Source organism: Eubalaena glacialis, chromosome 19, assembly GCF_028564815.1.
Source record: "Eubalaena glacialis isolate mEubGla1 chromosome 19, mEubGla1.1.hap2.+ XY, whole genome shotgun sequence".
In the NCBI taxonomy this organism is placed as follows: Eukaryota; Metazoa; Chordata; class Mammalia; order Artiodactyla; family Balaenidae; genus Eubalaena; species Eubalaena glacialis.
This window is the reverse complement of record NC_083734.1, coordinates 62,828,523-62,854,734: the sequence shown is the minus strand read 5'-3', so window position 1 is coordinate 62,854,734 and position 26,212 is coordinate 62,828,523. Positions and strand designations below refer to the sequence as shown.

At 37.5% G+C, this 26,212-nt stretch overlaps 1 protein-coding gene across 13 annotated transcripts in view; it reads left to right on the top strand.

The window, feature by feature from the left end:
- Positions 1–26,212, top strand: part of CEP112 (centrosomal protein 112) — a 415,119-nt gene that overhangs the window by 101,981 nt on the left and 286,926 nt on the right. For all 13 annotated transcript variants that reach the window (XM_061177076.1, XM_061177069.1, XM_061177080.1 and 10 more), the window contains 5 exons: positions 4,429–4,583; positions 4,901–5,030; positions 5,803–5,895; positions 6,783–6,842; positions 12,865–12,944. In XM_061177076.1, coding sequence (XP_061033059.1) covers positions 4,429–4,583; positions 4,901–5,030; positions 5,803–5,895; positions 6,783–6,842; positions 12,865–12,944 — 518 coding nt within the window. The remainder of the gene's footprint in view (positions 1–4,428; positions 4,584–4,900; positions 5,031–5,802; positions 5,896–6,782; positions 6,843–12,864; positions 12,945–26,212) is intronic.

The following is a 26,212-nucleotide window of genomic DNA, read 5'->3' as shown; positions in this document are numbered from 1 at the left end:
TTGATTTTAATCTGTCACATGTAAGTGATTTTATTTAGTGAATATTCTTCATTTGTCTTTTGTTTTTTCTGCCTTTCCTCTCATTTCCTTACCATATATTTATATAGGTTGAATCCTGGCCCATTTTTGATTATTACTCATCTTTCAATGTACAGATTTCTTCCTTGGCCAGTTATTTGAAGACAGTTTCTGGGTATATAGGACCAGAGCCATGTTCCATCATAGCATGAATTTCTTACTATGCAGGGATGTATGTGAGAGAATTCTTTGAGCATTTATTGCTTAATAGCTGCAGTAATGCTTCTCATAATGTCATTTCTTTCCCTTAATTGCCCTAGCCATAGATTGTTTCCAGAAAATATGGCTTGTGTGATTTTTCATTCAGTCCAGCCTTTCTTTCTTCTTTTTCATGCCAGATTGGGTTCAGAGTTTCCAGCCACAACCTGTGCATATGTTATCACTGAACCAAGGAAGAGATTCTTTGCATGCCACTTAGTTTGGATAACTGTGTTCTGATGATATTTTCTAAGATCTCCAGCCATAGGTCATTCTCTCCTGGAGTATTCCTGCATTTCTATTTGATCATTTAATTTTGCCGGCCATCCTCATATATTTTGAGTTAGGATAACAAATTCCTCATAGGTTTTATAATTTCAATATCTGGGCCATATGCACGTCTATTTCTATTTTTTTCCTCCGGATTCTATTTCTTGGAATCCTGGTATTTTCTGATTGAATGCCAGGCATTGTGTTTGAAAAATAATAAATGCTCTGGATGATGTTTTCTTCCTCTAGAGAGGCTCCACCCTAAACTCTGAGTTGCAGCTGGTATGGAGATAACTCACCTTGATCCATTCACGGACTGAGCTGACTCAAGGCTGGGTTGCAGTCTTTGTAATCTTTGGTCTTCCGCTGATTCATTTCCAGTCCTAATTGTAGTCATCAACACGGGTCCCAAATGAAAGCTTGTGATGTTACTAAGGGCCCTCCTTGAATAATCTACGATTTCTTACTCCTGAGTACAGTGACACTGCTGAAAACTCTAGTCTGCTTTTCAGAGTATTTTATCTTGGTGTCTTGGCTTCCTGCCCTGCAGATGTTAAGAATTTGCCAAATGCCTTGAGGAGAAGCTGCTTGTGTGGAGCTCCTTTCTCTCAGGGATTTTGGTTCCTCAGCTCTGGCTGCTTGGCCACCCTCTGCTCTGCTCTGCTTTCCTTGCCCCATTCTCATCCTTCAAGATTGGAAAATGCCTCAAAGGTAAAAGCAGCTTACACAATGTGGACTCACCTCTCTGTTTCTTCCTCTGGCCCCCTAAGTCCTAGCTGCCTTGGAAGTTCTCCAGTGCCTTCAAATAGATTTCTTTTGTATCTTTTTGGGTTTTCGGTTGTTCTCAGTGGGAGCATGACGTGTTGCAAGCTACTTCTTCATAGTCGGAAATATAAGTTCCTCTCCTAGGGTTTATTAAGATGGAGTTTCATTTATGTTTCTAGTATATCTTGTCTCTCTTTGGTAATTTCCAAGAGAAGGAAAGCAAATCACCTTTTTTCCACCATTTAAAACTGGAAGACAAAAGAAATATTCTTTTCTTTATTTCTTCCAGTAAATTAACATTTAGGAAACAGGGAGAGTTTAGGATATATATTGAAAAATTGAAACTATCTTCTGAAAGAAACTCCTAAAGCGGAGGCATCACTAACAAAGAGGCAAAGTGAATCGGGTGTATAGAGAAGAAATCTGAGCATCTGAATGTGTCAGGCTTTGAGCTAGAAATTGTACATACTTTTAAAAGTTAATCTACATATCATATTTTTACATTAGACATAATTATTTCCATTGCTCAGATTTGGAAGTTATGGCACCAAAATTTAAATTACATACCTAATTTATATTGTAGTGAAGAAAGAATGAGATGAATACAGGATGTTGGGGCTGTAATATTATTTAATGGAGAAAAGACAGTCTCTTCAGTAAGTGGTGCTGGGAAAACTGGACAGCTACATGCAAACGAATGAAATTAGAACACTCCCTAACATCATACACAAAAATAAACTTAAAATGGATTAGAGGGCTTCCCTGGTGGCGCAGTGGTTGAGAATCTGCCTGCCAGTGCAGGGGACACGGGTTCGAGCCCTGGTCTGGGAAGATCCCACATGCCGCGGAGCAGCTGGGCCTGTGAGCCACAATTACTGAGCCTGCGCGTCTGGAGCCTGTGCTCCGCAACAAGAGAGGCCACGATAGTGAGAGGCCCGCGCACTGCTATGAAGAGTGGCCCCCGCTTGCCACAACTAGAGAAAGCCCTCGCACAGAAACGAAGACCCAACACAGCCATAAATAAAACAACAACAACAAAAAAAATGGATTAGAAACCTAAATGTAAGACCAGACACTATAAAACTCTTAGAGGAAAACATAGGAAGAACACTCTTTGACATAAATCACAGCAAGATCTTTTTTGATCCACCTCCTAGGGTAATGGAAATAAAAACAAAAATAAACAAATGGGACCTAATGAAACTTAAAAGCTTTTGCACAGCAAAAGAAACCATAAACAAGACGAAAAGACAACCCTCCGAATGGGAGAAAATATTTGCAAATGAATCATTGGACAAAGGATTAATCTCCAAAATATATAAACAGCTCATGCAGCTCAATATTAAAAAAGCAAACAACCCAATCCAAAAATGGGCAGAAGACCTAAATAGACATTTCTCCAAAGAAGACATACAGATGGCCAAGAAACACATGAAAAGCTGCTCAACATCACTAATTATTAGAGAAATGCAAATCAGAACTACAATGAGATATCACCTCACACCAGTTAGAAGGAGCATCATCAGAAAATCTACAAACAAGAAATGCTGGAGAGGGTGTGGAGAAAAGGGAACCCTCTTGCACTGTTGGTGAGAATGTAAATTGATACAGCCACTATGGAGAACAGTACGGAGGTTCCTTAAAGAACTAAAAATAGAACTACCATATGACCCAGCAGTCCCACTACTGGGCATATACCCTGAGAAAACCATAATTCAAAAAGAGTCATGCACCCCAAAGTTCATTGCAGCACTATTTACAATAGCCAGCTCATAGAAGCAACCTAAATGCCCATCGACAGACGAATGGATGAAGAAGATGTGGTACATATATACAATGGAATATTACTCAGCCATAAAAAGGAACGAAACTGGGTCATTTGTAGAGACGTGGATGGGTCTAGAGACTGTCATACAGAGTGAAGTAAGTCAGAAAGAGAAAAACAAATATCATATATTAACTCACATATGTGGAACCTAGAAAAATGGTACAGATGAACCGGTTTGCCGGGCAGAAATTGAGACACAGATGTAGAGAACAAACATATGGACACCAAGGGGTGAAAGTGGCAGGGGGGTGGGGGTGGGATGAATTGGAAGATTGGGATTGACATGTATACACTGATGTGTATAAAATGGATGTCTAATAAGAAAATAAATAAACCTTAAAATAAAAAATGAAATGAATACAGGATGTTGGGGCTGTAATATTATTTAATGCTTAAACTTTATTTTAAATGTTTATCTTAGAATGAGTATAAAAGGATACTGTTTGGAACATCATCCTAATAACCTTTTCTAATTACTGGAAGTGTAATCATTAAAATGAAAATTGATTATCCTTTTAACTAATGCTTGCTTACCCTAATTTTAGATAAAGTACCTAGTTATAAATGCCTTTATCTAGTTCCATAAAGATAAAAAATTCAAAACAACTTAAATATCAAACAATAAGGAAATGTTTTAATTATGTGATAATTTTGAAGACTGTGGAAAAATGAAGTGCTTTTGATAAAATAGTAAGTAAATAAAAAAATGAATGAAAAATTTGTGCACAAACACTGCAGCTATGTAGTAAAATATTCCTGTAGACTTACATGATACTACATGTGTCACTTATAACCTCTGTAGTAAAATATTTGGGTCATGAATTTCTTTTTTAAACATATTATTACATTGCTTTTGTAATTCAAAAACTTTCTAAATCTTCAAATGAAGAGCAAATAACTGCTGAGTACTCACCTAACAAGTACAGATTTATTAAGTTTCATAAGGAGAATATAACCTTCTGGAGGCTAAGGACTTCACCTCTTCTATTTACTGCTATGTCCCCAGATCAGAATAGTGCCAGGTTCAGTTAATATTTGTTCAGTGAATGAATGAATGGCTAAAAGCATATAAACACATTAGCCTTACTTTTATGGTAGAAAGCACTCCTTTTTTTTAAAAAAAGACTTGGTTAATTTAGAGGTTGGTTTAGTTTTTATTAGTATGGTTTATGATACATTTGTTTTTCATATTCTTATCTCTCATACGTTGTATTTTTTCTTCAGGCTATTTAATGATACAGAATTGTTATAAAGTTAGAGGCTTTCTTAACAATGACCTGTTATTTTAGAACCAGATGATCAAAGAACTGGAGTCCCGTGTCCAGCAGCTGACTGGAGAAGTAGAGAACAGTAATATACAGAAGCAGAAATTAATTCAAGAAAAATTGGAACTTGAGAGATGTTACCAGATAACATGTAATGAATTACAAGAAGTAAAGGCAAGGTATTGTCTGAAGTCAGATATCTCTCAGGTGTGGCTATAGAGTACTGATATTAACTCTATTAAATTATCTGTTAAAATTAATCACACTTGTGCATTTAACTTGGGAGGTTTCCAATCTAAATGCTGCCATTTGTTAAATTTTTTAAAGTACCATTTAATATAAGAAGCATACTGTTTAGAAACAGTTGATAAAAATGTGGATACTTATTTGATATATTGAAAGATAAGGCATTTGGATTTGGTTGCCTAAAAAATTCCATTTTAGAGATGGATTATAAATACATTGGAAACATGTTTTATTCTCGGATTGCTTTTAGGCGCAACACGCTGCATAAGGAGAAGGATCATCTTGTAAATGATTATGAGCAAAACATGAAGCTGCTACAAACCAAATACGATGCCGATATGAACCTTCTGAAAAAGGAACATGCTCTTTCAGCTTCTAAGGTATTCTAGATGCTGGTAGACGTAGCCATACAAAGTACTCATTTCCTTTACTCAGCATATAGCCAAAGGTAGTAGAAGCTGACTACTATCTGGCATTTAAATTAGTCTCTCCTTTGCTTAATTTAATACTAAGTGTCTAATATATAGCATAACACAAATATTTAATAAACTAAAATCTGCTATAAATTAACCCTTTTAATTACCAAAGTTTTTAAAGGAGGAAACATAAAAGTCTGAGAAGAAATGTTCAGTTGTGTTAATAATACATATTTTGGAGTAACTGTATACATTATTATTATTATTTTGAAATCTTGGTTATGGTTTAGTTTTCCTGCCGTCACATACGCTTATATGAGCCCACAGACACCCTCAGGTGCACCCACACACTTTTGTGTCAGATAATTGAAACTTTCTGCAAAGAAAATCCTATAGCCTCAATACTAAAATAGTCAATTACTTGATATTTCATGAATTAAATATTCCAGTGGATTTGGTTTTAAAATTAAAATTTAAAAAGTTTTCTGTATATCTATTCTTTTTACATCAGTATTATATTTTCATAACTTTAAATGCCATGCAGTACTTAATTTATCTTTTTACTTTAAAAGATTTTTTAACTTAAAATTTTTTAAAAATTCAGATTTATAGGTAATTTTAATTCTAACTGAAGCTTCGGGGGGGGGGGAAGTTAAATTTATTCAACCAGAAGTTTGTAGGATGGTAGAAAAATCAAAGTTTCATTTTTTTAATTATTTTCTTAAAATCTTTTTAGGCATCTGGTATGATTAAAGAATTAGAACAGAACATCTGTCAATTAAAACAGCAGTTACAGGAATCAGAACTTCAAAGAAAGCAACAATTAAAGGTGAGTCCTGTATTTTTACACAGAATAATGGCTAAAACTCACCTTTCCTTTTCTTGGTGTATACATGTAAATGAGAGTCGATGAAAAAAACGCAGAAATGCAGGTAGCCATTTCTGATTCTTTTATTGCGCTGTATCATTTTTCATCTTATTTACTTTAACAAAAGTAGATGCTAATGGGATATAGAGTAAAAAGAACAATAATTTTAATTTGAACAATCTACTTTTTTTGAGATTAGTTAAAAGAATAAACCTTATTTAAATATATTATCATTTTAGAATTATTTCCTCTCTTTAAATTTCTATCTGCCATTCTTTATAATTTCTCTCTCTCTTTTTCTCTTTCACACCTTTTATTTATTTATTTATTTATTTGGCTTCACCGCTCGGCATGTGGGATCCTAGTTCTTCGACCAGCAATTGAACCCATGCCCCCTGCGGTGGAAGCGTGGCGTCCCAACCATTGGCCCGCCAGGAAACTCCCTCTTTCACACCTTTTAGATCTTGCCTTTTCTCTCATGGTCAAAAAGTACCAAGCACTTCTATATGATATAACTTCAAACTTATTATTTTCATGTTGATTCATTTGGTCATTTTTAAGTGATCTCTTAATTCTAAGGGTCAGAAAGTTTCTCTTTCACTGTGAAGTATGTACTTTTGCCAGTGGTAACATCTTCAGATAACTAAGGTTTTATGGCCTCCAACATAAAGCTATGCATGTTTCTAGTTGTAGTTCAGAAAACTGGGCAGGTAGGGCTCTCTTAATAATATGCAAAACTCAAATAAGGTTTGTCCTCAAAGAGATAGATTTGTTTCATTAGATTACCAATTTTATTGACCCTAGAAGCAATTTTAAATATAATAAAGATACATATTTATTATTCACAGGATCAAGAAAATAAGTTTCAAATGGAGAAATGTCACTTAAAACGCACCTATGAGAAAAAGGTAATGTGTTTCATGGGAAGCTATGACATTTAAAATAGCACATGAGGCAGTTAAGAATGAGGGTTGATTTTTATACAGCTATGCATTCCAGCCCTTATTTCTGAGTTCATTTCAGTTAGCCAGTAATCAAATTTTTCTTCTTTTTCATGTTTATAAACAGCTTCTTCAGTTTGATTTTTAATTATATCAACATTAAAACACCACTTCTATGTTGTATTTGAGTGAAGAGTATTATTATGTTCACCTTTCATAATAACCTTTTGAAATTATATTTTCTTTCTACCAGTAAAAATGTGATGTAACTGTTGGGTGTTATTTTTTTCTGTTGTATCATATGTGTAATAAGAACTCTAAGAAATTAACCAAAGAATATGAAACAGTGAAAGCATTTGTTTACTACGATCGATTAGTAAGAAATGGATTAGTCATTGTCTCTCGTGATTTAGAGCAGTGACTGGAGTGACTGTTTCTACTGGTGCATGCTGGTGTCCTTGTTACCAGTAACAACTAGGGTCACTGCCACACTGTTGACACCTTCGGTGATAAAGTATAGAATTCTATATGTCTGTGACTTTCAAACTTGAGTTTTGAATTTGTTGTTTGCTGTATAACTGTAATTGAAATAGCAAAGATTTTGTTGCTGCTTTTGTAATTATTTACAGTTCTAACATCCACGAAATTAATCCTCTTGTAAAATACCCACATAATGGAAAATGAGAAAAAAGTTACCCCTTCAACAAATTAAAATACATACAAATTAAAATTAGACAGATTTTATAGCACAAAATTCTTAAAAGATGTTGCAATACCACATCTTATCTATGCATATCGTCACAGCAGACATGCATTAAATGCTTTCACTGGGCGAGGTATCACACCAGGCACTGGATGCAGGGGAGGGGTTGAGGGTGAACTAGCCATAGACGCTGCTCTCCAGCAGCTTAATGTCTGGGAAGAAGAAGGTTTCTGTCCTTTGGAAAAGTGAGTATTTCTTCTGACGTGCATTGACCTAAATATGTGCTCTTTAAAATTATAATTAATTTTCTTATTGTTAAAGATTTTTTCCCCTGCAGTTTTAATACAGCTCAATGCAAGATACTGAATATATTTCATGCCTACAAAATGATGTCTGAACAGGAGGGAGAAATACTGCTTTCACTGAAATAAAGACTTTCTTCGGTCTCTACTGTTGAGGCACACAGCTGCTTAACAATCTGATGTACCCAGAGCAGACCATGCACTGTCATAAGCCTTGCCCCCCACTGCCTGAGGCATCCGCATCCTCTGGGTGTACCTGCTAGTCCTTTGTTCTTTCTTTGGGCAGATGTCTGGCTCCCCATCCCTCAGGGACACCTTCCTGGCCTCCTGCGCTCTCACACTCCGTGGTCAGCCCTCCTCCTGAGTGATGGTATCTGCTTACCTGTGAGCCCCAGAGGGTGTGGTACCAGGAGGAAGGCGCACACTGACTAATATACAAGATTGTATTCCTACCCCAAAGTTGAGTCCTCCTGTGGGCTGTGACATACAGAGTTGGGGCTGGAGAGACAGTCTCTCCTACCACGGGCTTTTCTTGGCTGTTCGGCCGCTGAGTAAACTCAGGTTTCTGCACCAGCCCCTCTGCCTGATGGACACACACAAGAAACAGAATGTTAAAGCTCGGTTCATCCCTAGCCAGCCACCTTCCCCCATCCTATTCTGTTTCACTTCAGGGAGCAGACCTAAATCCTTTTAATTAGGCGTCATAACTACAGCTTTTCCCTTTCCGTGAGCTATCAAGTGGTCTCGCTTTTAAATAACGTAACTAGTTAAAGAGTGTTAATTGTTTTCAGTGTAAATAAGATGTGTTTAAAATAGCAGCCATCTGTAAAGAAAAATAAGTGTAGTTGTACATATTGCGTACGTTCTAACGTTATTTGTATTGGAAGAAAATGGCGCTCAGCGTGCCACTTTTTGTTTTACAATTAATTCCATAATCTCCCCCTTTTAAATTGACATCTGTTCTTCTTTCTTTATTAAACCTGCTGTGAGCTCAGTCCTTGAAGATTTGATGTCCTGTACCCCCCTCAGGGAATATCCTCTTTGACTGCTCAGAGAGCTGACATAAATCTTACCTAGTGCCAGACTGTGTAACCGGATAGCCAAGTGGGATGGATAGCGCTTTTGTTTGTGTCTTAGACAGTGTTACAGGTGTGTGCATTCAGTAACTTTTGGTATAAAACTAAGTTCTGAATATCTGTTCAGGAGGAGGAAATGCCATCTGAATGACATTATTTCCTCATGCCAACAAGAAAGCAGCATCAGAGTCTAACTTGTCTTTGAGGTGAGAGAAACAGTTAGCATCAGATGCTGTCCCTGATTTGAGCACACACACATTATCTGATGGTCTTCATTGATCTCTGGTGGCTATTGCCTGCTCTTAAGATCTTTGAACATCAAACAAATAATAGGTAGTAAAACTAAATTTCATTGTTTGATGAAGTGTCCTAATCTGTTAAATCAGGAAACGGTTAGGCTAAATGATTTTACTAGCAAGGAAACACCTGCCTCCTACAAATAACCTGTTGCCTGTTTTCCAGACAGGCACCAGAGAGTTAAAAGGTGGTGCTGTTTACCGAAAGAAGTTCACGAGACAGATGTTAAGCATGTATATCCTAAAATGTGCTGGAATTGAAATATCTACTTATAATAATTCTGATGTAACTGTGTCACAGTTGAGATCTCCAGTCTGATGGAGTTCAAAATTATTAGGAATAGTTATTCCAGTCTTTAGTATTTATATATAATTCTTTTAATTAGGTTAAAAAAATTAAAATGTACACAGTTTTATGTGTATTGCATAGTGTTTTCCAACTACTACCGGCCTAATTTTCTCTAAGAGGACAGGTGTCTTGAGTGAAGTTTTAAAAAATGAAATTGTGCAGTGAAATGCTCTATAGAATTCATGGTGCGCAATGCCCCATATTTGTCGTGGTGAGAAGCAGAGTGGGCAGTGTGGTTGCGAGACGCGGTGGGGCCGTCGGCTGGTCCGTGTATGAGTCGGCCGCAGTTCCACGCTCTTCTTTATGCTGTGATGTCTGCCACAGTCTGTTTCCTTGCACATAGCAAACCTCTTTCTTGTTTGTACAAGCACACCTTTCTTGATAACTTCTTAGGGTGCAAGGGAATGAAATCTACCTTTACTAAATGCTTGATAAATGTGCTTCTGGCTACCTGACTCACTCATTTACAGCAAACGCCCATGTTGGAGAATATATGCCGTATCTTTGTCTATCTGGTTTGTGTTTTCATTATTTAAATTATTAAAATTCATTTTTGATGCTAACTATATAGTAGGGAAAGGATTGTAAGCAAGTCAATTTAAGGCTTATTTCCCACTGCCATTAGTATATTCAGAAGCAAAGGTTGGCGGTAGCATTATTGCTATCACCCCCAGCTATCTGGAATATAGGTAAAAACTAAAAGTATAACCCCAGTATAGCGTTCAATACAAATATATTCAATTAAGAACAAATAAGCAAAAAACAAACCCAGAACAGCATTTATTGACTATTCTAGTGTGGGCCAAGTGTTGTGCTGAGTGCCGAGGATATAAAAATAAATGAGAAACAGCTTTTCGCTTTGAGGAGCCACCAGCTCAGAAGCCTGTGCGTTGACACATGCATGTTTCACTCAGAGGGAAAGCTCTCATTCTCCCACCCAGATAGTCTCATTCCTGCTTTAGAAATGGTCCTAGTAGTTGAGAAGCGATAAACTAGATCAAGGTGCTTGGGTAGCATAAGCCAATCAGGAAGTGGCAGCTAGAACTTGACCAAGGTTAAGATTGAATCGTGAGTGGTAAAAAGTGCTTACAAGAAATCAAAATTCTTAGCAATTCAGGATCCGTTTTCTGAAAGGGCAAATAGTCCACAGGGAATTCCATTATGTGGCATGCTGTATTGTGGTTTTGGGTGTTCATAACGACCTTGAAGTTTCGAGAAAATGTTTGTGTGTAGAGTATTCAGTCTGAGGAGGCGATGATAATTAACGCTGCTGAGCATTTGTCATGTCCCCAGTATTGTTCGTTCTAAGAGCTTCACCTGGAGCCACTTACTAACCCATCACAAGTGTTGAAAAGCGTGCTCATCCTGATTTCCGTCCTCATTTTCCAAAGAGGCGACTGAGGCACAGAGTGTTGAGTAGCTTGCGAAGGCGCGAAGCCTGTGCAGTCTGGCTCCAGAGCTCGTGATCATAATCACCGTGTAACCTTAATCGATTTTTCTCAAAGTTGGTTCAGTTTTTGACATTTCCACCAAAGGGGGTAAATCTCAATTACGCTAGCGTGCAGAGAGTCCTGAGTCCCAGAAGAAAACCGAGCAGGAAATCGAGGGGAGTCCCTGCTAGTGCAGCCGGCTGGAGGCCAGTGTGTCAGGTGCTGTTGACTTGCCAGCGACTCTGATCGCGGCCCCTGTGAGGTTTCCATGTAACGTGTGGTTTCGCAGAACCCGAGACCTAGTCTGTGGGGTGAGGGAAGACCTCCCTGAACCCTCCTGGGGTTCCCTGAGGCTCTGAGGAGGCCTCCCTGGGGCGCGTGGACAGGAGCAGGGTTATGCCCGCCGTATTTTTTTTTTTTGTCAAGCACCAAATCTGAACAGATAATACTCCGTTTAAGAATGAGTAAGAGGAAGAAGCCAAAATGGGGTCTGTGGAAGAAATATTGTGGAGCAAAGGGAGGAGAGCGCGATACAGGCGACTCAGAGAAAGGAGTTTCTTCAAAAGAAAACGTTAAGAAATTCATCAGTAGAATCCCAGAAGACATGATGTCCATGAAGGAGAAACAGGTATCATAAGGAAAGAAAAGGCTGAGGTGGAAATGGAGATAATTTAAACCTTGGTGATCGCCATCATAGCAGCCAGTAGGCACTTTTGATCAAATATTGTCATGGAAGAGCTCCTCTCTATCCTCACTCTTTCACTTTACAGGCAGTTGATTTTATTTATTTGTCTATTTTACTAAAACACCAAAGGAAAAAAATATAAGAGAATTATAATAGGAAAAGGCCAAAGAACATAGAATTTTTGAGCTAAATAGTTCTCTGTCCAAACGAATAAATAGCTAACTAAATACAGGTATTTTTGAGGAGCACTGATTCAGTGTTTGAAAAGGTTTGTGACTGTGTGGGGGGGTGTGTGTGCGTTTCGTTGACTTCGTTCTTCTCACTCCTCTCCCATCTCCTGTGCCCACCAGGCGCACTGCCCGCCTCACCTGGATTGCCAGCAGGTTGTGCCCGGGACCCCCACCCTCTAAGTGACTTGAGCTCCCTTACCTTCCAGCTGGGCTCTGCACCCTCAGTTGTCTCCTCTGTGGGACCATAGCTGCTGTTTTACTCTCCCTTCCCTCCAGCTGTAGCAGTTTCCTTTTCCTATTTTTAGATCCGTATAATGGGTCCATGTTGGGTGTGCTTATCTGCATTTGCATACGAAGAGCTTTCTGTGAAGAGAAATATTCATTTGACCCTCATTATTCTTGCTGCCATCCCACCTGTTCAGAGGATGCCACATTTAGTAAAGAGATTCTCAGGGTGGGGGGACTTCCCCCCAAACTCAGTAGATGGTTATATAGATCATTCCCAGAAGTGGAAGACTGTTTCATCATAACCTGTATGTTTTTGGGGAATATAGACACATTATTTATTGTATTCTCCTGTGTCTTGTTGGATTACTTTCCTTTGGTTAATATGTAATGTTAAAAAAATTCAAAAGTGATTCCTCCCTTTTTGAATTTCTTACATACCAGTTTATTTTACAAGGAATCCACATGCAGGTACATTTAAACAATGATTAACTTTGACCAGAAAATTATTATTAGAAGAATACTATTAAAATAATTCTATGGTAAATGATTATGGTTAACCAAGCCTCTATCTTGAAAAATCTAAATCTAATTTTATATTAAAAATAGATTTAAGATTACTGTTTCATTGTATTTCTCCTTTGAGTAAACTTGACTTGTCTTTTAGTAAATTTTACATCTTTGTCACGGCAGGTTCATGACTTGCAGACTGAACTTGATAAAGAAAAAGAAGATGCTCAAAAGAAAATCCATAAATTTGAGGAGTCTTTGAAGTGAGTAAAATTGTAATATAGTTAATTAAAAGAAATACTCTTATTCTAAACTGTGAGCCAAATTAAGTAACTAAAACCCAAACATAATATTTTTATCATAGCTGTGCTGTGGTTTAGCTTGAGTCAGTTTTCTATCATCAATCTCTATTTTCAGAATTTTATTACTAGCCAGTAAAGGAAAAATATCAGTTCAGCTGTTTTTAAACGATAGGAAGGTAAGAAAGACAACTTAGTGGTTTCAGATGCTTTCTTCCTCTTAAATGAAAACAGATTTAAAAACAACAATAACAACAATAAGATTTAGATCTAGGACATTTAGAAATTCCTCTGTAGCTTCTTTGGGAGGAATTTGGGTAATGAAATGTTTCAGTTGTTATATTTAAAAATGGACTACTATACAGGCATTGTTTAGCAAAGATTTTGTCTTATGGTACGTAAACATACACATTAAAATGTTATATTTTATTTGTCTTTTCCATTCATTTGCTAAGTCGATTAGGCCCTACTTATCACTAGGTATTATCCTGCAGCTTTTAGCTGGAGAACATTGATTTACTCACTAGCTGTTGCGTTCTCACCATGTTTCCAGCAGTGTCTGACTCCTTCCCGGAGGACCTGTATTACAGTCCAGTTGGGAGGATATTCATGCACTTCGGCACTTACAGTCCGGAGTGATGAGAACTTTCACAGGATAAAGGTCAATAGGGTTCCTGCCCCAAGAAAGTGATTTAGGAAGGGAAGCTTACTTGGGCACAGTATATCTAGCGAACTCCCAGTGAATCACCAAATTCCATTCTTTGTGCTTTTCCAAACCTCCAAAGAGGAATAATTTAGAGAAAGGCCAAAAAGAATATCTAGGATCAAAGAAACCTAGTATCAAATTCTTCCTGGGAAGATTGCATAACCGTTCCCTCTCCTTCACTCTGCTTGTTAGTAAAATGTCCTGAATGGGTTGCTGAATAGGACATCTTAAAATAATCTATGTGCTGTGACATCACAGGATATCAGTTTCTTATCTATACGAGGATTGGTGCTTATTTGTTCACATCACCGCATATGAATTAGGTGAAATAGAGGAGAACTGTAATGTCCATTAAACATTAAGCCAGATAACTGTATTTTATACCCCAACTTGAATAGTGACACAACTAGGGCATTCTTGCTTTATGGATGGGATGCCCTCCCTTTATCCCTCATTAATTCATTTTTTTTCCTCCTTAAAATGTTGATTCACAACTTTCTTCATATATTCAACTTACCACACTTTCGTTTCTTTTTTGTTCTACCTTGTCTCTTTTTTTTTGTAATTTCTTTATACTTTTTCCATTAGCTTGTTGATGTGTATTTTATATCCATAAAGGAAGAGGTAATTCCTTCAAGTAACAGGAAATCAACAGATATTTGTTTAGTACCTACAGTGTCTATATACTGTATTATCATACGAAAGGAAATCGAAGGTTTAGAAACTATAGCTCAAGACATAACCCTGTTCTTAACAATTTTATAGTCCAGGGTAGGCATTTGAAGTCCCTGGAGTGTTAGGTATCAAGTTGTTGACATAAGTGCAATTGGAATAAGAAGGACTGTTTGCAGTTGGGGAATTGGGAGTCGATGTGTAAAACAGCATGGTCTTCTAATGTTCACCGGTGGACAGTGAAAAAACCCTGAAGCCTCTGTAGTTGCTATATGCAACATAATCTATTTAAGGCTTTAGAGGTCTTTACCAAAATACCAAATTTTACTTGGAGTTAAAAAAAGCTAGTTTAGATTGTTAATAACATTCCCCTGTGGATCTGTTTCTTCCATTCCTTGTGTAGATGATGTCTTCATTGACACTAAATGTTGGTATGACCTTAGCAATATAGCACCTGGTACAGCAGGAGCAATCTGGTCTGAAAATAGCAGCATAAATTATTGTGTGGTCTGAACTTCAAAGTAAACAGTACAACGTGGCTGTTTTCCCAGAGGAAAATATTCTGGGGCAACTGCTACTGCTTTTCAATCTAAGAATAGTGTTAGACCCAGTTGGTCCAGAGACAATTCCGTTTTTCTAAAAGACAGGTATATGATGTGGAAATTTGCCATGATTATTAGCAATTTTTTTCTGTAATAAAAATATACACAAAGGTGAAAAAAATCTCACTTTTAGAATGTGGTAGTATTCATTCATTTATTCATTCATTCTTTCACTCTGTAGGGTTGTTGAATGTATAGTGGAGGATGTCAGAGAGCTGGAATTAACATGTGAATTAATGTACATATAAATACATGATAAGTGGATTCAACTCAATCTTTGGTTTAGAGCTCAAGTTGATACTTCAGACCCTATTGGTATTTAAGAGGGACACTGATTTGAAGTTAGTACTCACTGTAAATGTAACTCCTAAAACTAATTTGCCTACTTGTTACTGTTTTTCAGAAAAAAAAGAACAGTTTAATATTATTGTCCTACTACTTACAATTTTTATTCTACACATATCCTAAACAGTTTTTTGCTTCCTATTTCATTTTTGTTGCAGAAAATATTTTAATAATTTTAATTTTTAATAATTATTAATAATTAATAATATATTTTTAATAATAATTAAAAATAATTAAAATAAAATAATTAATTAATAATTTTAATTTTTAATAATTTTCAGTAACTGAAAATTATCTGAAACTATAACTGTAAATGGTATGAATTTTATGTGTTCATTTTTCAAAGATAGGTAATTAAAGTAAATGGGAAACGTAGTACTGAATGGAAAATTACCATAGGTAATAAAATAACTTGGTGTAACTCTTTGAAGGACTAACACTGAAAAAGTATGTTATTTTTTTGGAGGAATTAAAACCTATGAACAACAGATGTAGATAGTATAGATTTGGTTTATCCCTTTTTTGATATTTATATGTTTACCAAATTTGATTTCTAAGTTTTTGGTGCTATAAAAATAATAAAGCATTGTTCTGAGATATTGTATAAATTGACTATTTTAAAGCATTCAATGAGACATTCCAAAGTCATCTTTTTGTAAAAAATTTATTTTTATTTTATTTATTTTTGGCTGCGTTGGGTCTTCGTTGCTGCGCGCGGGCTTTCTCTAGCTGTGTCGAGCGGGGGCTACTCTTCGTTGTGGTGCGCGGGCTTCTCCTTGCTGTGGCTTCTCCTGTTGTGGAGCATGGGCTCTAGGCACGTGGGCTTCAGTAGTTGTGGCACGTGGGCTTCAGTAATTGTGGCTCACGGGCTTCAGTAGTTGTGGCTCGCGGGCTCTAGAGCGCAGGCTCAGTAGTTGCAGCACATGGGCTTAGTTGCTCTGCGGCATGTGGGATCTCCCCGGATCAGAACTCAAACCCGTGTCCCCTGCATTGGCAGGCGGATCCTTAAGCAATGTACCACCAGGGAAGCCCCATCTTTTTGACTGATACCTTTTTCAAACTCCTCTCTGGCAGTAAAATACAAAACTGTCTTGAAACATTTATTCCGATCCATTTTAACTTTTTTTGTATTGTCAATTGTAAACATCATAAATATTTCTACTCTGACACTAATATATATAAGCTTTCTGTTTTTCAGTTAGTACTGAAAGTGAGTAGTGGTAATTTCACTAGAACATGTTACAAAATCGGTCTTTAGATGATATGGTTATGAATGACCCTACAGGAAGCAAGCCCTTGTTTAACTAAAACATATTCTTTCTGTTGTAGTTGCTAACATATACATGTACATGTATACGTGACTGTGTCTGAATGTATCCACCACAAATAAAACTTTTACTGGGTTTAAAAAAATACAGAGAGATGAGGCAAATTTAAATCTGGGCCCTATCCTCTCAGGCCAGAGGCTTTGATGTTACTAAAACAAACAAACATGCATTTTTGGTAATAGGAGGTGTCTCATGAAAACTGGATATTTCATGAGTCCCCTTTTAAATCATTATCTTGAATTTTTGTCACAATTACTTTATAACCCTGAAACATATGTTTAGCTGACTTTGTGCCAATTTATATAATATACAAAATGTAGATATATGAGATATTTGATTATATAAATATTTAGAAATATCTGTTAAGTTTGCTCTCATTTAGACTTTGCTGTCAATAAATATAAGGAAAAGTGAAACAGTGGCTTATTGTACCCTTACAGTTTTTAAAAATAACTTTTTAAAGCTAGGTAATAGAGTTCCATGGTTTGAAATATGAAAGATAGGAAAAATGAGCATACAGGGAAAAGTCCCCTTCCATAGGAGCCCTCTCGCTATACATTTTTCCTCTTGGGAAGGAGCAGTGTTACCAATTCCCTGTGTATCCTTTCATATGGAAGCATCGATACTCTTTCCCCACTATCTCTTCCCCTTATGCGCTACCTATATCCTGATACTTTTCACTTAACATATCTTGGAGGTTATTTCATGTACGGACATAAAGAGCTTCCCCATTCTGTTTTATGTATTTGATGTACTTTATTCACTAATTCTTTATAGATGAACACATGATGAAAATGTTTCCATTTTTCCCCTAGTACATATATGGTTTGATTTTAACATTTAAATCTGTGATCCATTTGGAATGTATCCAGTGTAGGTTGTGAGATATGGATCCTGTTGTTTTTGCTTTTTGTCAAATGGTTACCCAGTCATTTCAACATCATTAATTTAATGATCTAGCCTTTCCCTCATCGGAGTTCTGCTACAGAACCTTTATCATTGGACTTGAGTCTAGACTTCTGGTTCTGTTTGAGAGATCTGAATATGCTTGTGCCAGTCCCACACTCTGCTGATTTCTACCGTTTAAAGGTAAGGTTTAGTGTCTAGTCAGACTTCGTATCCTGTTACTCTGTGCTTTTTCAGAATCTTCCTTTTTTTCTTGTTTATATTTTTCCATTGGAGATTTATAATTAGCTTGTCTAGTTAAAAAAGAAAAATCATTAGTCTTTTTGTTAATGTTGCTGAACAGATGTAGTTCAACACAGGAAGAACTGACATCTTTTAATGTTGAATCTTTCCACACACAACATGATATGCCTCGCTTTGTTCACGTCTGCCTCCGTGCCACTCTACAGCTAGATCCTGTTTTTGAAACCGACAGTTTGCAAAGAATTTGTGTTACTTAACTATCACAAGTTGGTTCTTTTATATTAAGTGTGTATTTTGACTGTCTATTAGGGTATGTGTTGTGAAGCTTAAAATACATAGGGAGTTGTATATTCTGGGTTTGAAGTTTCATACAGTTTGGGATGTGGATTTTAAGCTCTCTGTACTTTTGGTCATACCGTTTACTTTTGAATGAAGAATGTAAAACTCTTGCAGGTATTGCTTGTTTTGTTTATACTTCTGTAGCCATTTAATGCCTTAATATGTCATTTTAATCAAACTCATTTATTAATTTCTCCCAACATCTATTTTGTTCTGGGAACTTTGTTGGTACTGAGTATAAAGTGCCTAAGAAAGCAGGCAAGGCCTCTGCTGTGGCCACAGGACGTGGCTGCACAGCTTTCCTGTCGAATACCCCACGACGTCAGTGTATTAGTGCAGGACACTGGGTGTTAGTCCCCACAGAGCGCAGGGCACTTCCACAGGGACCCTGGGTGACGGTCGGTGCGTTTTCCCTGCTTCACTTGGTAACATGAGATATTCTTGATTTTACTTTATTTACTTAGTGTAAAATAAGTATTTTGCCTCCTATTGAGCAATGCATTGTTGGGATTGCTGCATTGTTTGTAAAAGTAGACATTTTGTAATGTGGAAAAAAAAATGAAGTGTTCCAGTCACTGTTTCAGGAGTTATGATAGTAATTTATAGGAAGTCCAGAAGCAGTCTGCTTAACCTTCTATGTCCATAACATCTTTTTTAAAACTCAGTCGCCTAAGGGCCTCCTCATCATCTTAACTGCCATCTGGCTCTCCCTCAGCTGGTTACCATCGACTCAGATGTTCACAGTGCACCGTGTTCCTCCTCTGAGTAATTTTTTCTCTGTTCCTGTATGCAGAATGAAAATCAGTGTTTTTTCTTCCAGAGGCTGACCTAATAGAATGTCTTTAAAGCTACTCAACTTTTCCTTTTGGAGAAAAAAAATCTTAGGGATTTAAATACAAAGTCTTATTTTCATCATGGAATTTCTATCCAGAATTTTTTAGAATGCTACTGATTTTTTATAGTTCTGATTCCAAATAGCACTGTGAGTTTTAAATGCTTCCAGGATCATATCATTTAAATAATAGGTGAATACAGGAAAAGTAAATAACAGTAATGTTTTTTTTCATTTTTATTAAACTTTTTATTTTGAAATAATTTTAGGTTAACATGCAATTGTAAGAAATAATACAAAGAGATCTTGTGTACATTTTATCCAGTTTCCCCATTGGTAACAACTTGAAAATCTGTAGTACAATATCATAACTGGGAAAGTGACATTGACATAATTAACCCATCTTGTTCAGATTTCCTTGGTTTTACATGTACTCATCTATGTGCTTGCACATGTGTGCACGTGTGTGTGTGTGCTTATTAGTTCTATGCAATTTTATCAGAGTTGTAGACTGGTATATCCAACATCACAGTTCTGTCACAACAAAGATCCCTTGTATTGCCCTTTTATAAACATAACCGTATCCTTCCTACCCTCTCCCCATCTTGACCTTCCTGTCTTGAGATTCACTGACTAATAGTAATTTGTTCTCAATCTCTATTTTCTTCAATTAAAAAAAAATGTTATGCAAGAGAATCATATATAGGGAATCACACAGTATGTAACCCCTTGGGATTGACTTTTATCACTCAGCATAGTTCTCCTGAGATTCATGGAAGTCATTGTGTGTATCAGTTGTTTACATCTTTTTATTGCCTAATAAGCAATTGTATGGATACAGCAGTTTTTTGTTTGTATGTTTTGTTTCTGTTTTGTTTAGTTTTTACCAGTAAACCACTGAAGAATATTGGGTGTTTTTAATATTTTCTATTATGAATAAAGCTGCTATGACGATTGTGTCCATGTGAACATGTGTTTCCATTTCTCTGGGATAAATGCCCAGGAGCGGAATTGCTGAATTGCATAGAAACTGCATGTTTAGTTTTATAAGAAACTGCCCGACGGTTTTGTGGTCGCTGCGCCGTTGTATTTTCCCGTTGGTTATGCATGAGTGGTCCTGCTGCTCTGCTTCCTCGCCAGCTTGAATGCCGTCACTGTTTTTTTTTTTTAACATCTTTATTCCAGTATAATTGCTTTACAGTGGTGTGTTCGTTTCTGCTGTATAACACACGGAATCAGCCATATGCGTACATATATCCCCGTATCTCCTCCCTCTTGCGTCTCCCTCCCCCCCTCCCTATCCCACCCCTCTAGGTGGGCACAAAGCACAGAGCTGATCTCCCTGTGCTATGCGGCTGCTTCGCACTAGCTATCTGTTTTACACTTGGTAGTGTGTATATGTCCATGCCACTCTCTCACTTCGTCCCAGCTTACCCTTCCCACTCCCCGTGTCCTCGAGTCCATTCTCTACGTCAATAACAGTGATTTTTATTAGAGTTTATATCAGCAAGTAAATAGTTCCTGTACTTATAATACATAGATACAGTGAACTTATTACAAGAAACAACATAAAGTATCTGTCTGTATTTCTAAAACAGACTGAAATGGTTTACAGTATAAGCAAATGTTAACATATAATTGAAATTAAATTAAAATGTATCATAAGCATGTAAAGAAGGGTGGATATTATTGTACCAGAAATAAAATTATTTCTGTATTTAAACTCTAGATTTCCCTTGACCTGAACTCTTTCAGGTGGTTTTGGGAGACATTTGAGTTTAGTGTACGTTAAGAGCATGGACTCTGGATCCAGTTACCACGGGTCCAAATTCCAGCTCAAATCACTAGCTGTGTGACCTTGGGCATGGTGCTCAATCTGTATGATTAGTGTTTACAACTGTAACATGAGGATAATAATAATATCTTCCTCCTAAGATTGTTAGGAGGCTTAGAGTGTTTAATATAAAGCACTTCGAACAGTGCTTGTTGTATATGTATATTAGCACTTATTATTTTATTTCTCATTATCTTATAAAGGATACAAACAAGTTCGTCAGAAGAAGTAATCTTTTCCTGGCACAGTTTTTTTTTTTTAACAGCTTGATTGAGATTTAAGTATCACCCCATAGAATTTACTCAGTTTAAGCATGCAGCTCACTGATTTTTAGTAAATTTAGAGTTGTGCAGTGATCACCATAGTTCAATTTTAAAACATTTCCATCATCCCAAAAAGATCCCTCATGGCACCAAATTTTAGAAGGAAATTATCATGATTGATTTTTTTCTGACCAAAAGGAATAAGTAATAAGGGACAAGATCTTCAATAGTTATTTTGCAGAAAATGCTAACTGGCCACTTCTCATTCTGACCCTCAATGAAAGCTGAAATCCTAATATTAAGATGTGTTTTGGCATTTTGTGGAGACCTGAGCTAATGTAGCCCTGATATGTTGCTTCCAGGTTGACTGTCTGATGTTTTAACTTTGATACAAGGATGAATTTGAAAACAGATTCTGTGTGTGTGTGCACACGCACGTGTGTGTGTGCAAATGTGCTGAAAGGGGCCTGGAAATACATATATACCAAAGTGTTGGGGTCATGTCCATGGTTTCCTCTTTATATTTCTGTATAGTTTGAATCTTCTCCAATAAGAATATTGTGTGTTACTTTTGTATCTTAAAACAATAGTAAAGGCAAAAGAAACCAATAAAGATTTTTGAAGGAAGAATTACAAACATTGATGATGGTTATCTTTAATTGGGAGCATATGGGATTTAAAAAATTTTCTCTACATTTTACATATTCTAAAATGACTGAGTCCAGCAACTCCTCAGAGTCTGGAGGAGTGTCAACTTGTCTCAAATCACTTATAGCACCGGGTGGGGCAGGCTGTGAACTCAGACAGTTTCTGGGAATACCTGAACTGTAATTATTTTGGGGTTTTGACCAGAAAAACCTTTTATGTATTTCTTATAATAAATGGATAGGTGATAAGGTTGATATTCCGTTTTTTTTTTTTTTTAACAGGTGAGAATTTTTCTCACCTAGAATGGAAGGACACCCTGCCACAGCATTTTAGGAGAGGGTATTAGGAGGTCAGTAGAATACAGACTACAAAATACAGCTTTCTAGTAAGTGTAAAATTAGGATATTTTCAATGAAAGTACAAGGTATTTTCCATGAAAGGTTATATTACGTTTTCAGTGTGCTTTATGTTTTCTTACTGTGGAAATTCACATGAAATTCATGGATTCGTTTTCCACGTTTAATTTATCAGTCTGTTTTTGTAAACTTGAATCTGATTTTCGCACATATATGTTGATTCCTAATGTCAGAGCAGCTTACTGTGCACTGGTTGCCCATCCCAGGAGAGTAAAGCGCTGTGCACTGGTTACCCATCCCAGGAGAGTAAAGCGCTGTGCACTGGTTGCCCATCCCAGGAGAGTAAAGCGCTGTGCACTGGTTGCCCATCCCAGGAGAGTAAAGCGCTGTGCACTGGTTACCCATCCCAGGAGAGTAAAGCGCTGTGCACTGGTTACCCATCCCAGGAGAGTAAAGCGCTGTGCACTGGTTGCCCATCCCAGGAGAGTAAAGCGCTGTGCACTGGTTGCCCATCCCAGGAGAGTAAAGCGCTGTGCACTGGTTGCCCATCCCAGGAGAGTAAAGCGCTGTGCACTGGTTACTGATTCCTGGGGACGATGCCAACTATTGCAACCGCGCAGGACCCTGTGAGGCTCCCGGGCACAGAAGCCTTTCTGTCCCCTGTTTGTTGCCTCCATGACCTTCCCTAGTCCCAAAGGGCAGATTCGAAGAGTTGCTAATCAGGGAAGGGAGGGGATGCAGAGACAAGGGAGCAGCGGCCAAGAAACAATGGTGCAGCCTTGGCACAGGCTCCTGGTTCCCCCTCCAGGGATGCACACAACAGTATCTTTAAGCTCTTCTGCAGAACTAAAACCCCAACCAAATGGAAGATGTTCCAGAGAGAAGGTCACGGTTTGATAACCTTGAAGCTCATCAGGAGACCATCTGAGACCAGATTAAAGGAGTGCAGGCCCTGCACACACCCTGACCCTTATCAGAAACCCCGCCCTTGAACCATTGCTATAAAACTCCTCACCTATCCCCCTGGGTTGGGACACACAGTTCTTCAGGGCACGAGCCCGCTGTGTCCCCCCTTTGCCCGGCAAAGGAATAAAGCTATTCTTTTCTACTTCACCCAAAACTCTATCTCTGAGATTCGATTCGACACCGGTGCACAGAGGCCAAGTTTTCAGCATCGCTATCTGGAGGAAAGCAAAGATCATCACAATGCCAGGCACCAGGAATAGAAGCCCAAACATTTCTGCCAACTGCATCTTAGTATTGGAGTCACCAAGAATACACTGCAGTCAAGCACTGAATGGAACAAGCTTCACTTGCACAGAAAGAGGCAGAGAAGGTCAGCTTCTGCGGTGGGCGTCCGTCCCCAGGACACTGGGTCTCTCTTGTCCGCTGACACAAGACACAGGGCAGTTTGCCTGCCCCTCCTGTGCTCCCTAGAGAGACTCCGTCCCCTCCCTGTGAGGACAGAAAACAGTGGGGTTGGACAGGTGCCCTGTGATGTACACACTTCAAGCCAAGACAAAAGAGCATTCTTTGAGCTGAAGGGAAGGATATTCGCACATGAGGTGATCAGCCCAGCCCAGGCTTTGTGGGCTCTTTATCTCTCGGTAAGGAAGCCTTCCGGCCCAAGGCCCATCCTTACGTGGCTGAGTGGCTTTGGAGGACTGCCTGCAGGAGACTGCCTTGCCTGACCCCGAGGTAGCCTAGGATTTCAAGGTGCTTGAGCTGTTCTTTAGGGAGATTATCCTGGCAGGAGTGAGGATATCATCAGCTTCAGTAACAAGAAACAGGAAGCAGGAAGATAAGGAAGATGAAGCTACAGTAATAGTCCATGTAAGAGACAGCAGCCCCTGTGCAGGTGGCAAGTCAGTGATGAAGAGAGTAATTGCAGCCTGCAGGGAAACAGCCTCTCTGGAAGCACTGTCTCATCTCAGCACCTTTATTTCATTCAGAGTCAGAATCAACGTTCACAAGTAATTTCCAAGGTATATACTGATGGAAAAGCTACACACACTTTTATATTTTTATTCCATGTGGAAGTAACTTAAGATTGTTGAGTAAAAGGAAACATGAAGTATTAATACTGAATTTTTAAATACTGTTTCATGATTTCAGATGATACAAATTTAAAGATGTCTGACTTATTATTAAATATAATTAAATAACGCTGCAGTGAACATGGGACTGCAGATGCCTTTTTGAGTTAGGGTTTTTGTTTCATTTGCACATATTTCTAGAAGTAGAATTGCTGGATCATATGATTCTATTCTTAAATTTTTTTCAGGATCCTTCATACCGTTTTCCCATAATTCAGCTGTTATTTCTTTAAATATGCTTTCTACTCCCTTCTCCCAATCTTCTCCTTCTGAAACTGCAATAATTCACAAATGGGTTCTTTTTTTTTTTTTTTAACATCTTTATTGGAGTATAATTGCTTTACAATTGTGTGTTAGTTTCTGCTGTATAACAAAGTGAATCAGCTATACATATACATATATCCCCATATCTCCTCCCTCTTGTGTCTCCCTCCCACCCTCCCTATCCCACCCCTCTAGGTGGTCACAAAGCACCGAGCTGATCTCCCTGTGCTATGTGGCTGCTTCCCACTAGCTATCTATTTTACATTTGGTGGTATATATAAGTCCATGCCAACTTGAGTGATTTTTGATAGTTTGTGCTTTGGGGGTAATTTGTTTCATCCAAAATGTAGAATTTATGGGCAAATATTGTTGATAATATTTGCTTATTATCCTTTTAATGTCTTTAGGGATTATAGTGATGTCTCTTCTTTCATTACTAATATTTGTAGTTTGTATCCTTTTTGCTCTCTGCCAGTCTGGCCAGAGGCTTGTCAACTTTATTGATATTTTCAAAGAACCAGCTTTTGGTTTCATTGATCATTCTCTGTTAATTTTCTGTTTTCAATTTCATTGATTTCTTCTCTTTTTTTTTTTACACACACACACACACACACACACTGTATTTTATTTTTACAAGAGATAAATAGACTGACACCAAGCATTGTAAACAGATGACCACAACAAAAGCAACAATGATTGCAATTACCAAACATGAAACACACTCATAGTATGTCATAATATTGACATTCAGTCCAGTAATCCTCCACTGTAACAGCTCCTTTACTTTGCAGTGAAAATTGATTTGTATATTTTTTGCCTCTGAGTCCTTGTGGGATTTTTTTTTTTTATTCAAACAAAGTCACAAAAATTATAATCATCCTCATCAGTTCACTCAGTCCCATGTAATTAATTTTTTTTTCATCTTGATCTTTTGTTAGCACTTTTATGAGTTCATCAGTTTTTCATTAGAGTTCTGAAAATGCTTATTCATTCAGTTCAGCAGTATAGTCAGTTACCAGAAACCTGTACTTGTCAGAGTCTTTTCCATGAATTCCTTGAAGATGAAACCCTTTTATAGGAACATATTTGCAAAAGCATCAGAGTACACCCAGAACTGTCTGTAAATGGCAAAAGAGTTAAAAATGACCACGGTTAAAGATTTGATGAAAGTTCATAATAATGCAATTGACAAGGAAATTTGGTTATTTCTGAGATATACATTTTAAAGTAATAACTAGAATTATGACTTGTAACATTACACCAGAACATATAAGATTTTTAGAAATTTCATGTGATGTCTGAAACATTTATATTAACGTATTTCCATACAAATAACCCAAAGAAAGTTTAGTATTAGTTGTTTTGTTTGTTTGTTTGTTTATACTGCAGGTTCTCATTAGTCATCAATTTTATACACATCAGTGTATACATGTCAATCCCAATCACCCAGTTCAGCACACCACCATCCCTGCCCCACCGCGGTTTCCCCCCCTTGGTATCCATACACAAATGGGTTCTTCTGATGGTATTTCATAGCCCATGTAGGCTTTCCTCACTCTTTTTCCTTTGTTCTTCTCTCCTCTGACTGGGTAGTTTCAAAGTTCCTGTCTTCTGTCTCACAGATTCTTCTGCTTGATTCATTCTGCTGTTGATGCTCTATATTGCATTTTTTATTTCATTCACTGTATCCTTAAACTCCAGAATCTTTTTTTTTTTTAATGATTTCTGTCTATTTGTTAGACTTGTTTTGCTTGTGTATTGTTTTCCTGATTTCATTGAATTGTCTTTCTGTGTCTTT